The 14,440-nt window shown below is 39.1% G+C and overlaps 1 protein-coding gene across 1 annotated transcript in view; it reads left to right on the top strand.

Moving 5' to 3' along the window:
- Positions 1-14,440, top strand: part of MARCHF1 (membrane associated ring-CH-type finger 1) — a 521,356-nt gene that overhangs the window by 233,432 nt on the left and 273,484 nt on the right. Inside the window, exon 4 of the mRNA XM_053700234.1 lies at positions 3,019-3,166. Coding sequence (XP_053556209.1) covers positions 3,019-3,166 — 148 coding nt within the window. The remainder of the gene's footprint in view (positions 1-3,018; positions 3,167-14,440) is intronic.

Here is a 14,440-nt window from a genome sequence, read left to right as displayed (position 1 = left end):
GGGTGTTAGTGTTAGGTTTTTTTAAGGGTGTATTGGGTTGGTTTTATTTTTAGGTTAGGGACTTTGGGCCGCAAAAGAGCTAACTGCCCTTTTAAGGGCAATGCCCATCCAAATGCCCTTTTCAGGGCAATGGCGAGCTTAAGTTTTTTTTAAATAGCATTTTATTTGGGGGGTTGGTTGTGTGGGTGGTGGTTTTTACTGTTGGGAGGGTTGTTTGTATTTTTTTTACAGGTAAAAGAGCTGATTACTTTGGGGCAATGCCCCGCAAAAGGCCCTTTTAAGGGCTATTGGTAGTTTAGTTTAGGCTAGGGTATTTTTGGGAGGGCTTTTTTTATTTTGATAGGGCTATTAGATTAGGTATAATTAGTTTAAATACCTTGTAATTTGTTTATTATTTTCTGTAATTTAGTGTTTGTTTTTTTTGTACTTTAGGTAATTGTATTTAATTTAGTTAATTTATGTAATTATAGTGTAGTGTTAGGTGTTATTGTAACTTAAGTTAGGTTTTATTTTACAGGTACTTTTGTATTTATTTTAGTTAGGTAGTTATTAAATAGTTAATAACTATTTAATAACTATTCAACCTAGTTAAAATAAATACAAACTTGCCTTTTAAATAAAAATAAACCCTAAGATAGATACAATGTAACTATTAGTTATATTGTAGCTAACTTAGGGTTTATTTTATAGGTAAGTATTTAGTTTTAAATAGGAATTATTTAGGTAATGACAGGAATTTTTATTTATATTTATTTTAATTATATTTAAGTTAGGGGGTGTTAGGGTTAGACTTAGGTTTAGGGGTTAATACATTTAGTATAGTGGCAGTGACATTGGGGGCAGCAGATTAAGGGTTAATAAATGTAGGTAGGTGGCAGCGATGTTAGGGACGGTAGATTAGGGGTTAATAATTAACTAATGTTTGCAAGGCGGGAGTGTGGCAGTTTAGGGGTTAATATGTTTATTATAGTGGCGGCGACGTTGGGGGCAGCAGATTAGGAGGTTAATAAGTGTAGGTAGGTGGCGGCAACATTGGGGGCAGCAGATTAGGTGTTAATAAATATAATGCAGGTGTCGGCGATGACAAGGGCAGAAGATTAGGTGTTAATAAGTGTAAGATTATGGGTGTTTAGACTCGGGTTCATGTTAGGGTGTTAGGTGTAGACATAAATTGTATTTCCCCATAGGAATCAATGGGGCTGCGTTACTGAGCTTTATGCTGCTTTTTTGCAGGTATTAGACTTTTTCTCAGCCGTCTCCCCGCTGACTTAAGCAGCGCTGGTATTGGAGTGCGGTAATGAGCAAAATTTTGCTCAACGCTCACTTCTTGTCTTTTAATGACGGGTTTGTAAAAACCCGTAATACCAGCGCTGTAGGAAAGTAAGCAGTGAGAGAAAACTGCTAGTTAGCACCGCACAGTCTCTAACGCAAAACTTGTAATCTAGCCGTTTGATTCTTGTTTTCTATTTTTGTTCAACGCGGGTTTAAGCCTATCTAAAGTCGGATATGCGGTTAAGTTAAAATCTCCTGCGATAACAAGGTTTTTGAATGATTTGGGAGGGGTAGTGTCTGTAAATTATCCCAGAATATTCTATCTAATTTGATCGGGGGCATAGATATTACACAGATTGAAAATAATTTGTGAAACCATATATCTTTCATCTGTATCTAAGATTGAATCTAAGATATTGCATTGTAATTTTTTATTAAAAAGAAATGCCACGCCCTTTTCCCTATCACTTCGCCTATCCAACCCATTTTAAGTTTAATAAGTTCCGCTTCCCTCAGGTGGGTATCCTGAAGGAAGACTATATCTGGCTTATAACGGTTTAAATGGGCAACAATGTTTTTCTGTTTCTGGGGAGATGTAATGCCACTGACATTCCAAGGTGCCAATTTAAGTTCGGGCTTCATCTAAATATTTACAGTAAGTAAAGTTTCCCTAAGGGGTTCACACATCTAGACGTGGGGGTGAATATATAGATATTGGTGAGGAGGGAAAAAGGGGTAGAAAAAAAACAAAAAACACAACCCTCTGGGGTACCAACTACATCCGCAAGTATTTTTAGAACACAAACCCATGATTACACAAAATAATCAGAAACATAATTATACTTTTAGTGTCTTATGTCATTTTAAACTTTTACTCCACTTTTATAAAGTGATGCCCTTTTTTTTTTTTAGCAAAATCCCTGACCTCCCCAGGTCCACTCATAATCAAGGGCTCGTTTTCAGTAAACATTTTGATTTTAGCTGTTGATGTAACTATGGCCTTAATACCATTGGCAATAAGTTTGGAAAAAGAGGCGTAAATTCTTTTCGTTGCAATGAAGTTTCTACCGAGAAGTCTTGGAATAGGAGTATTGTTTTATCTGCTATTGTGAAAGGGATTTTTTTCCTATAGAGCTGCATGATACTGAGTTTTTCCTGGAAATTCAGGAACCTTGCGCTCTTAATTGTACCATCAGGTAAACATTTTGGGGTACCTTTATGGTGAGCCCTTTCAACTGCCAGAGGGATAGAACTAGGATCAATACCTAAGTCCAGTGGTAATACCCTTGATATAAATTCAATGACATCATGAAAATCGGTGGATTCAGGTAAACCTATAACTCTGACATTATTGCGTCTATTGCGATCTTCAAACTCATTCAATTTATACTGGATATTAGCGAGCTGTGCTGTTTGGTCTTGGATAATTGCATTGGTAGACAATAACTGGGATTGGCTGTCTTGCATGATCAACACACTGTTAAATGTAGCAAGACAGTGTCTGAATGAAAGAACTCCAATGTCAGTGTTGTATTGTGACCTTAGGCCATTTGAATTATGTCACGGTGTCTCAAGAACCAAAATAGATTTTTGTTAGCTCAGTATCAGTGCAATAAAAAATATATAAGTTAAGTGAAACTAAATTTAATGATTGTAACCAGTATGATGCTTCAGTTAAATGTTTAAATGCCACCTAGAATTAGAATGTTTTATATTTCACTCTGTTTGTTTGTTTTTTTATTTCAGTGGGAACAACTACAGATGTCAAAAAATGAGAGGAGGAAGATTTTTTGTTCAGTAACCTTCCATATTATTGCAGTCACGTGTGTAGTATGGTCTCTGTATGTGCTTATAGATCGAACAGCGGAAGAAATCAGACAAGGAAATGACAATGGTAAGAAATATTTTACATAACCCTGCCATGGGATTCTATGTGTCGAAATTGCTTTATCCTTAGCCATATATGTTTTAAAAGATGGGGGTGGGGGGTTTTGCACAAAATAACAAATAACACAGGACACAAAAGCATATCCTAAGCTTAATGTTTGTTGCCCATTATTTCATTGTCATGAAAAACAAAATTTATGCTTACCTGATAAATTTCTTTCTTTCTGGGCATGGAGAGTCCACGAAACATTCTAATTACTAGTGGGATATTCACTCCTGGCCAGCAGGAGGAGGCAAAGAGCACACAGCAGAGCTGTTAAGTATCACTTCCCTTACCCATAACCCCCAGTCATTCAGCCAAAGGGAAATGGAAAAAGAAGATAACACAAGGGTATAGAGGTGCCTGAGGACTAGACAAAAAAACTGCTGTCTTAATTTGAATAAGGGTAGGTCATGGACTCTCCATGCCCAGAAAGAAATACAGTACATTTATCAGGTAAGCATAAATTTTGTTTTCTTTCCTATGGCATGGAGAGTCCACAAAACATTCTAATTACTAGTGGGAACCAATACTCAAGCTAGAGGACACTAAGGCCTAGATTTGGAGTTTGGCGGTAGCCATGAAAACCAGCGTTATAGGCTCCTAACACTGGTTTTAGGCTACCGCCGGTATTTGGAGTCAGTCAAAAAAGGGTCTAACGCTCACTTTTCAGCCGCGACTTTTCCATACCGCAGATTCCCTTACGTCAATTGCGTATCCTATCTTTTCAATGGGATCTTTCTAACTCCGGTATTTAGAGTCGTGGCTGAAGTGAGCGTTAGAAATCTAACGACAAAACTCCAGCCGCAGAAAAAAGTCAGTAGTTAAGAGCTTTCTGGGCTAACGCCGGTTCATAAAGCTCTTAACTACTGTGCCCTAAAGTACACTAACACCCATAAACTACCTATGTACCCCTAAACCGAGGTCCCCCCACATCGCCGACACTCGATTACATTTTTTTAACCCCTAATCTGCCGACAGCCACCTACGTTATACTTATGTACCCCTAATCTGCTGCCCCTAACACCGCCGACCCCTATATTATATTTATTAACCCCTAACCTGCCCCCCACAACGTCACAGCCAGCTACCTACAATAATTAACACCTAATCTGCCGACCGCAAAGAGCCGCCACCTTCATTATAGCTATGTACCCCTAATCTGCTGCCCCTAACATCGCCGACCCCTATATTATATTTATTAACCCCTAATCTGCCCCCCTCAACGTCGCCTCCACCTGCCTACACTTATTAACCCCTAATCTGCCGAGCGGACCGCACCGCTACTATAATAAAGTTATTAACCCCTAGTCCGCCTCACTAACCCTATAATAAATAGTATTAACCCCTAATCTGCCCTCCCTAACATCGCCGACACCTAACTTCAATTATTAACCCCTAATCTACCGACTGGAGCTCACCGCTATTCTAATAAATGTATTAACCCCTAAAGCTAAGTCTAACCCTAACACTAACACCCCCCTAAATTAAATATAATTTTAATCTAACGAAATTAATTAACTCTTCTTAAATAAATTATTCCTATTTAAAGCTAAATACTTACCTGTAAAATAAATCCTAATATAGCTACAATATAAATTATATTTATATTATAGCTATTTTAGGATTAATATTTATTTTACAGGTAACTTTGTATTTATTTTAACCAGGTACAATAGCTATTAAATAGTTAAGAACTATTTAATAGCTAAAATAGTTAAAATAATTACAAATTTACCTGTAAAATAAATCCTAACCTAAGTTACAATTAAACCTAACACTACACTATCAATAAATTAATTAAATAAAATACCTATAATTATCTACAATTAAACCTAACACTACACTATCAATAAATAAATTAAATACAATTCCTACAAATAAATACAATGAAATAAAATAACTAAAGTACAAAAAATAAAAAAAGAACTAAGTTACAAAAAATAAAAAAATATTTACAAACATTAGAAAACTATTACAACAATTTTAAACTAATTACACCTACTCTAAGCCCCCTAATAAAATAACAAAGCCCCCCAAAATAAAGAAATGCCCTACCCTATTCTAAATTACTAAAGTTAAAAGATCTTTTACCTTACCAGCCCTGAACAGGGCCCTTTGCGGGGCATGCCCCAAGAAATTCAGCTCTTTTGCCTGTAAAAAAAAAACATACAATACCCCCCCCAACATTACAACCCACCACCCACATACCCCTAATCTAACCCAAACCCCCCTTAAATAAACCTAACACTAAGCCCCTGAAGATCTCCCTACCTTGAGTCGTCTTCACCCAGCCGAGCCAAATTCTTCATCCAAGCGGAGCAAGAAGAGGTCCTCCATCCGGTAGAAGTCTTCATCCAAGCGGGGAAGAAGAGGTCTTCTATCCGATTGAAGTCTTCATCCAAGCGGCATCTTCTATCGTCATCCATCCGGAGTGGAGCGTCAGCATCCTGAAGACCTCCGACGCGGAACATCCATCCTGGCCGACGACTGAACGACGAATGACGGTTCCTTTAAATGACGTCATCCAAGATGGCGTCCCTCGAATTCCGATTGGCTGATAGGATTCTATCAGCCAATCGGAATTAAGGTAGGAATATTCTGATTGGCTGATGGAATCAGCCAATCAGAATCAAGTTCAATCCGATTGGCTGATCCAATCAGCCAATCAGATTGAGCTCGCATTCTATTGGCTGTTCCGATCCTTTGAAAAAGCCACGTTAGTGGCGAAACATGTTAGGGAATTGTTTGTAGAATGCCAGTCAGCATTTTTTTAATAAGCAGGAACATAGGTCGTTATTATATATAACTATTGTGGTTGTGCACAATATTAAGTAAACTTACTCGAAAATGAGATTTAACTCAGTAGTAATGTATTAAGTCTAACCGACATTAGAAGCTTAGAATCAGCGAGCGGTTACTAATATGGAGCTTTGAATACACATATAACACCGCAAATACTTAGTGAAGCACCTTAAGCCTAACCGGCATTTACAGCCTTGGATTTAGTAAGCGATTAGTAAGGTGGTACATCTAATACAGATATATTATCGCAAGGAGTGCAGATATTGTCGGCGGTTATTGTTGTGATGCATCAAACATTGATATAATATCGCAAATACTCAGTGAATTATTCTAAATCTAACCAGTATCTATAGCGTGGATTCAGCAAGCGGTTATTAATATAGAGATTTAAATATACACATAACACCGCAAGTACTCAGTGAGTTCTCGTCACAATGCCGCTAATGACCTTCTATGCCTAAGTGGATAATACGATTCAACTAGTTTCTATTACTAAGCAATATCTGATACAAACTAAGAGCGTAGCGAAGTCACTAATAGCAGCCACTTTATTGTAGCATTACAACATACTCATAAGATTGCCATAACTCCTACATTGTAAGATTTCAACATTAATTATCAGAATAACAAATGGTGAGAATATCATTATAAAATTCTCTCTTGTAAACCTATATTGAAAGCGTGTTATCAATATTATTAAAGATCCAAGCCCGCCAAGTAATGCCTTTATATATATAATGGAAGCAACATTCCCCATGAAAATTAACACATTAACAATCCAACAGAGTTACAATGTTACTTAATTTGTTGCTATTACAACAAGTATAGTACATACTATCAACTTTAAAAATTCAATGGAATTTTAGCAACATAACCAATCTCTGCACAGCGGTACAAGCATAATGCTCCTGTATACATAAGTATTGATAAATATACGAATAAAATATCTCACTGACCAGTGTTACTATATTCCATACAGACAGTACTCTTTGTCTCTAAATAGCTAGGAGGCTATTTAAAACAGTATTCTGCATATATCCCCACTGACAGTATACTAAGATATATGTACCTATATATAACACAAAGAATACAACTACAAGGAAATCTGTTATTGTCTCACTAAGACACATATTCTATGCAATACTATAAGCATTAATAACAAACTTTGGTGATACTATGGGATATTTATGTTAATACCTCTAATATTAAAATTTGAATTCAATGGTGATTCAGAGACCACATATATAATATTAGAGTAAATATCATAACCAAACAGCTCCACTGGATGTAAGCTCTAAATATATTAATATATTATACAATTACTGAGACTTGAAACTCAAGTGATTTCTAATATATACCATAACCACATAAGGTATTCCGTGAATAACGGATAAAACTTTCAAAGACCCAAACCTGTGTTTTTAATAAAGTATGTATGTCAATTGTGTTTGTTGCTTTGTATTTTAAAAATTACCAATAAAGGTTATATTTTAATTACATCCCCATGCACACTCTCCTCCTAGGAGACACAGATCTTGTCCAATTTTTGCCACTATCAATTAGGGAATGAGTGCTATATAGGTGTACAATCCATCAATCCCAGGATTGATAATTTTCGTTTCACAAAACAAGTACACAGCACCTCAGCCATCTTTTTGTAACCAAATATATCTGGACTGATACCTACATCTTATTACCAGATCCAGAGACAAATAGGCTACCCTAAGTTGTAAATTTAAGCAGTGCCATTAGTACCCCCCTTTTTCTTTGTAAAATTATATTTAATTTAGGGGGGTGTTAGTGTTAGGGTTAGACTTAGCTTTAGGGGTTAATACATTTATTAGAATAGCGGTGAGCTCCAGTCGGCAGATTAGGGGTTAATAATTGAAGTTAGGTGTCGGCGATGTTAGGGAGGGCAGATTAGGGGTTAATACTATTTATTATAGGGTTAGTGAGGCGGATTAGGGGTTAATAACTTTATAATAATAGCGGTGCGGTCCGCTAGGCAGATTAGGGGTTAATAAGTGTAGGCACATGGAGGCGACGTTGTGGGGGGCAGATTAGGGGTTAATAAATATAATATAGGGGTCGGTGGTGTTAGGGGCAGCAGATTAGGGGTACATAGGGATAATGTAAGTAGCGGCGGTTTACGGAGCAGCAGATTAGGGGTTAAAAATAATATACAGGGGTCAGTGATAGCGGGGGCGTCAGAATAAGGGTTAATAAGTGTAAGGTTAGGGGTGTTTAGACTCGGGGTACATGTTAGAGTGTTAGGTGCAGACGTAGGAAGTGTTTCCCCATAGGAAACAATGGGGCTGCGTTAGGAGCTGAACGCGGCTTTTTTGCAGGTGTTAGGTTTTTTTTTCAGCTCAAACAGCCCCATTGTTTCCTATGGGGGAATCGTGCACGAGCACGTTTTTGAGGCTGGCCGCGTCCGTAAGCAACTCTGGTATCGAGAGTTGAAGTTGCGTTAAATATGCTCTACGCTCCTTTTTTGGAGCCTAACGCAGCCATTCTGTGGACTCTCAATACCAGAGTTATTTTAAAGGTGCGGCCAGAAAAAAGCCAGCTTTAGATATGCGGGTCCTTACCGACAAAACTCTAAATCTAGCCGTAAATGAATAGAGAGGGAGAACAAGACAGATGGACCTAAACTGAAGGCACCACCGCTTGAAGAACCTTTCTCCCAAAAGAAGCCTCAGCTGAGGCAAAAGTATCAAATTTGTAGAATTTGGAAAAAGTATGAATAGAGGACCAAATGGCCGCCTTACAGATTTGCTCCACAGAAGCTTCATTTTTGAAAGCCCATGAAGATGAAACAGCTCTAGTGGAATGAGCAGTAATTCTCTCAGGAGGCTGCTGTCCAGTTGTCTCATAAGCTAAACGGATAACACTTCTCAACCAGAGAGAATGCGGAATCTGTTGGCGCTCTGAGCATCCATAGCTGCAGAGGTCTCAGATAGAATTGAGCAAAAGGAATGATGTCCATGGAGGCAACCATCAGTCTAATCACCTCCATGCATTCAGCCACAGATGGATGAATAGCAGACTGGAGAGACAGGCAAGAAACATGAAGCTTGGGTTTTCTGACGTCAGTCCAAAAAATATTCATGAACAGGGAATCTATGATTGTTCACAAGAAACAAACCCTTGTATCGGGAACAAGGGAACTCTTTCCCAGATTCACTTTCCACCCGTGGGAACGTAGAATGGACAGCAACATCTCGGTATGAGAACTTGCTACATGAAAAGATGGCGCTTGAACTAGAATATCATCTAGATAAAGTGCCACAGCAATACCCTGGGACATCCCATCTGCCAGAAGAGCCCCCACAACCTTTGTAAAAATTCTGGGAGCTGTAGCAAGGCAAAAAGGAAGGGCAACAAACAAATGTTTGTCCTGGAAGGCAAACCTTAGATACTGGTAATGATCCCTGTGAATAGGAACATGAAGATACGCGTCCTTCAGATCTATGGTCGTCATGAACTGACCCTTTTGGACCAAAGGAAGAATAGAATGGATGGTATCCATCTTGAAGGGCAGAACCCTGAGGAATTGATTGAGACACTTTAGATCCAGAATGGGACAAAAATTGCTCTCCTTCTTGGGAACTAAAAATAGATTTGAATACAATTCTAGACCCTGTACCTCTAGAGGAACTGGAAAAATCACTCTCAGGGATGATAGGTCCTTCACGCAGTGTAAGAAGGCCTCTCTCTTTATCTGATTAGCAGATAACCTTGACAGGTGGAACCTGCCCCTGGGAGGACAAGATTTGAATCCTATTATCCTGTAACCGTGGGATACTATATCTATGGCCCAAGGGTCTGGAACAATGTGTATCCAAGCCGGCTGAAAAAAAGAAAGCCTGCCCCCCACTTGATCCACTACAGGATCGGGGACGGCCCCTTCATGTTGATTTAGAATCAACGGAAGGCTTCTTAGCTTGCTTCCCCCTATTCCAAGGCTGAATGTACCTCCAAGAAGACTTGGATTGATCCAACTTGGAAGAGGAAGACTTCTGTCCCTTAAAGTTATGAAAGGAATAAAAATTAGAATTCTGGCGACCCTTAGGTCTATTCTTTTTATCTTGCGATAGGAAAGAACCCTTTCCATCTGTAATGTCAGAAATAATATCTGCCAGACCTGGTCCAAACAAGGTTTTACCTTTAAAAGGCAGAGATAAAAGCTTGGACTTGGATGTAATATCTGTAGACCAAGATTTTAACCAAAGAGCTCTGCAAGCTAAAGCAGTAAAACCAGAAATCTTAGCACCCAACCTAATAACTTGCATGTTAGCATCACAAATAATGGTATTGGCTAGCTTGAGAGCCTTGATCCTGTCTTGGATGTCCTCTATCGTAGTCTATTCTAGAATAAGATTTGATAAATCATTCTACCAATAAGATGCTGCCCCCACAACTTTACTAGATACTAGCAACAGGATGCCACTGTAATCCCTAATGAATGTACATCTTCTTCAAAAAAGCCTCAAGCTTCTTATCCTTGGGATCCTTGAAAGAACAACTATCTTCAATAGGAATAGTAGTTCTCTTAGCCAGAGTAGAGATAGCTCCCTCTACCTTCGGCACCATGCACAATGAGTCACAAATAGAGTCAGCAACAGGAAACATCTTTTTAAAAACAGGGGACAGGGAAAAAGGAATCCCTGGTTTATCCCATTCCTGAGTTATAATATCTGCCATACGGTCTGGAACTGGAAATACTTCCACAGATGAGGGTACATGATATTCCCTATTAAGCTTACTAGACCTCTTTGGATCCTGAGCAACAGGTTTGGATTCTTCCAAAGTAGCAAGAACCTCCTTCAAAAGAACTCAAAGGTGTTCTAACTTAAATCTGAAATTAATCTCCTCTGAATCTGCAGAATTTGTCACTACAGTATCATAATCTGACAATTCCCCCTCAGAAACCACTGAAGAATCATCCTTATCAGATAATTGAGACAAACTGACTAACTTAACTTTAGCGGAGATAACCTTACTAACATCAATATGTTTAGATTGCCTCTTTCATTTACCAGAAACCTTTGAAAAAGCTTATAAAGCTGCAGAAACAGCAGAAGTAATCTGCGCAGCGAGATTCCCAGGAGGTTGAGAGGAACCGCAGAGCACTGCATGGGAAGCTTGGGAAGCTTGAGGGGAAAGCTGAGGCGTAGCTAGGATAACACTATCCTGAGAGACAGGAGGCTCAGGGAGAGACATCTTATTTTTAAACTTTAAAGTTTTATTTAAACATGAAGAGCAAAACTGTTCAGGAGGAATTATCTTAGCCTCTAAACACAATAAGCCTTTTTCAAATGAATCAACTTCAGTATTAGTGTCCATAGTTGGGTATCAGTTCACAATTAACACAAAAATTTAAATGCCAAATTAAGTTTATTTATATGAAGCAATAAAACATAAATAAGCACTTAACCCCTCAGCTCTGCTGAGGTCTTACCCATCCAGAAGTTGCTATCCCACTAGCACTGAGACACACCCGGTAGCAAAAAAACACATACTTGTTACCGAACAGCCCAAATCCACTTGCCACTGTAGAAAGAAGAAATTGCAGCCTACACACTCGCTGCGGAAAACTCCGATCTGAACAGAGAATCCGAAAACCGCAAGTGCCAAGGAGCGGTCACGTGACCGCAATAAAAATGGTACGAAAACCAACAGCAGCACAGCAAAAGTGATTGGGCCAATAAGCTGAGCTGAAAAGTGATTGCAAAAAGTAAGAAGTAAAACAAACAACTGTCAAACACTTCATACACTCTCCCATCTCTGAGCCCCCAATAAAAAATGATGCCTCTTTTCACATAAAAGCAGTGCCCCTAAAACAGATTCAAATACTTTCGACAAGGATTTAACCCATATAGTCTTCAAACCTAGAAGGGAAAGCACTTACCTGTGGATCCTGCTCTGCCAGGCAGGAGCTGTTTTCTGAGGTGTAGCAGCTTCACCATATCTACCAGGGACCTATAGAAAAGAAAGAACAGAGTAACCAACTCTGGCTTTCTATAATATGGGTAGCAAGAATGTTAGAGTAATGGTGGCTATTAGCAGTTAGAAGACAGTGAGGTAGTCTTTGCTTAAACTTCTAACTAGAGAGATTGACATGGACACAATATAGTCCCAACCCTTGCTTGCAGAGTAAAGTACCCATTAAAAGAATTAAAATATTGAGACACCATCTTCGCCATCCTCCCGTGATCAAGGCAAAGAAAATGACTGGGGGTTATGGATAAGGGAAGTTATACTTAACAGCTCTGCTGGGGTGCTCTTTGCCTCCTCCTGCTGGCCAGGAGTGAATATCCCACTAGTAATTAAAATGTTTCATGGACTCTCCATGCCATAGGAAAGAAATATTAAATTAATTGAAGGTGTCATCAAACAGTTAAAAATATTATTTGAATCTGAAGAACTCAAGACATTATTGAAAAAAAGCTCATGACAGTAACTCCTGGGTGATGAATATAGTGTTAGTGCAAACAACAGAACTGTTGAGTATATCAAGCTTAGATTTTTATGACTGTAATGCTACAGTCAAGAAACTGAACATTATATTTAAAGAAGATGGTGGGCCATCTGTTAAATTGTCCTTCAATGAATAGGAAGAGAAAAGATGCTATGAAATTAACATTCCAATCTACAGTAGTCACGCTCTCAATGTAATGCTCGTGGGATGCTCCTCTATCAGACCTAACTCGGCCAGTAGTCTTGTTATACTGGCATTGAGCCGGAATGATAGGGAGTATCCCAGAGCAGAGAAAGTTAATGAGATGAGGAAGGCGGCACTCACCACAGGCAGGACAGTCCCCAGCGGTAACAGCAGAGCAGTCCAAGGATGAACCACTAGAATGGTCAAGCAGGCAGGGTCTTGGAACAGCAAAGCAGTCCAAGGATAAATCTCTAGAATGGTCAGACAGGCAGGGTTTGGCAACAGTAAAGCAGTCCAAGGATAAAACAATAGAATAGTCCATGCAGGCAGTATTTGGTAACAGAAAAACAGTCCAGCAGAGTAAGGGTTAAGGCAGATAGAGTAGTCAGACAGCCAGGTTCAGCAACAGCAATTAATTCAGCAGTTTAAGGGTTAAGGCAGATAGAGTAGTCAGGCAGGCAGGTTCAGTAGCGATATGAGGCACAATAAAGAACAATCTGTCACACCCAGGAGCACATAAAGTAACACTTATACTTGGGCAGTGACAGATCATTCTTCAAAGATTTAAATATGCACAGATTTGCGCCACTGAGGTACGGCCGGCATCCGGAGAATGCAGCGATGACATCAGCGCTGCACGCATCCAGAGCCAACATTGCCCCTGACAACGAGCAGGGAAGGAGACGCTGCGCCTCTAGCAACGGCTAGAGCGGTGCATCATGACTCAAGAGGTGCAGATAGAGGATCCAAGTACCATGTTGGAGGGTTAATTAGATTTAAAGGTGATATCCAGAATTGTGGGCTAATTTTGTGGCTAATTAGATGTAAGATGGGTTTGGAGCAGGGATAGGCACAGACAAAGGCTGTGGCGGACATTTTCCAAAGTACAGACTTTAGGGAACGACACCAAGGTACATTTGAAATGAAAAACATTTTTTTATAGTGCTTGGTGTTATTATACTGATGCAGACACCACTGATCCTATAACCAGCCCTCCTCTGGCTATACCCATGAGCCAGTGTCACTACTGCATCATTATATAGTGCTGGGTGTTATTCTGATGCAGATACCACTGATCCTATAACCAGCCCTCCTCTGGCTATACCCATGTGCCAGAGTCACTACTGTGTCATTATATACCGCTGGGTGTTATTATACTGATGCAGATACCACTGACCCTATAACCAGCCCTTGTCTGGCTACACACATGTGCCAGTGTCACTACTGTGTCTTTGTATAGAGCTGGGTGTTATTATACAGATCACCCAATATTGCTAGCAGTCTCTTGACAATACACACTACATATTTTTTTTTTATTCCTATTATTTAATCAGAAAGAATAGATATACTAAGGTTGTGGCGGACACTACAAGGGCTAGTCACAGACACCTTGCCTATCCCTGGTTTGGAGTATTTAATTGTAGAGCATACTTGCAATATGAATGACTATGTTGTTGATATTTAAGTGTAAGGGGTAGAGATGTGCATTCAGGCATTGGATAAATGCTAATTTCTCTGAATTCATTGAGTTGTCTGATACACAAACTGCCCAAAATATTATTAGATTAAGAGGAGGAAGAACGAATAATTGCTTGATGAAATCAATTTTTTGATTCATTTGTGCTGTTTGGCACCAAAAAGGTGCAGGGAGGGGAAAGGAGTTATGTTTTTTTTATTAATCAGATCCTTTGTTCATAATGATGTACAGGGGTCCGACTATTCATGTGTCTATCATTGCCTGTCCAATCCTGGCATAGTATTATAAATTA

This window comes from Bombina bombina, chromosome 2, assembly GCF_027579735.1.
Source record: "Bombina bombina isolate aBomBom1 chromosome 2, aBomBom1.pri, whole genome shotgun sequence".
Taxonomy (NCBI): domain Eukaryota; kingdom Metazoa; phylum Chordata; class Amphibia; order Anura; family Bombinatoridae; genus Bombina; species Bombina bombina.
This window is presented reverse-complemented; position numbering and strand designations above follow the sequence as displayed.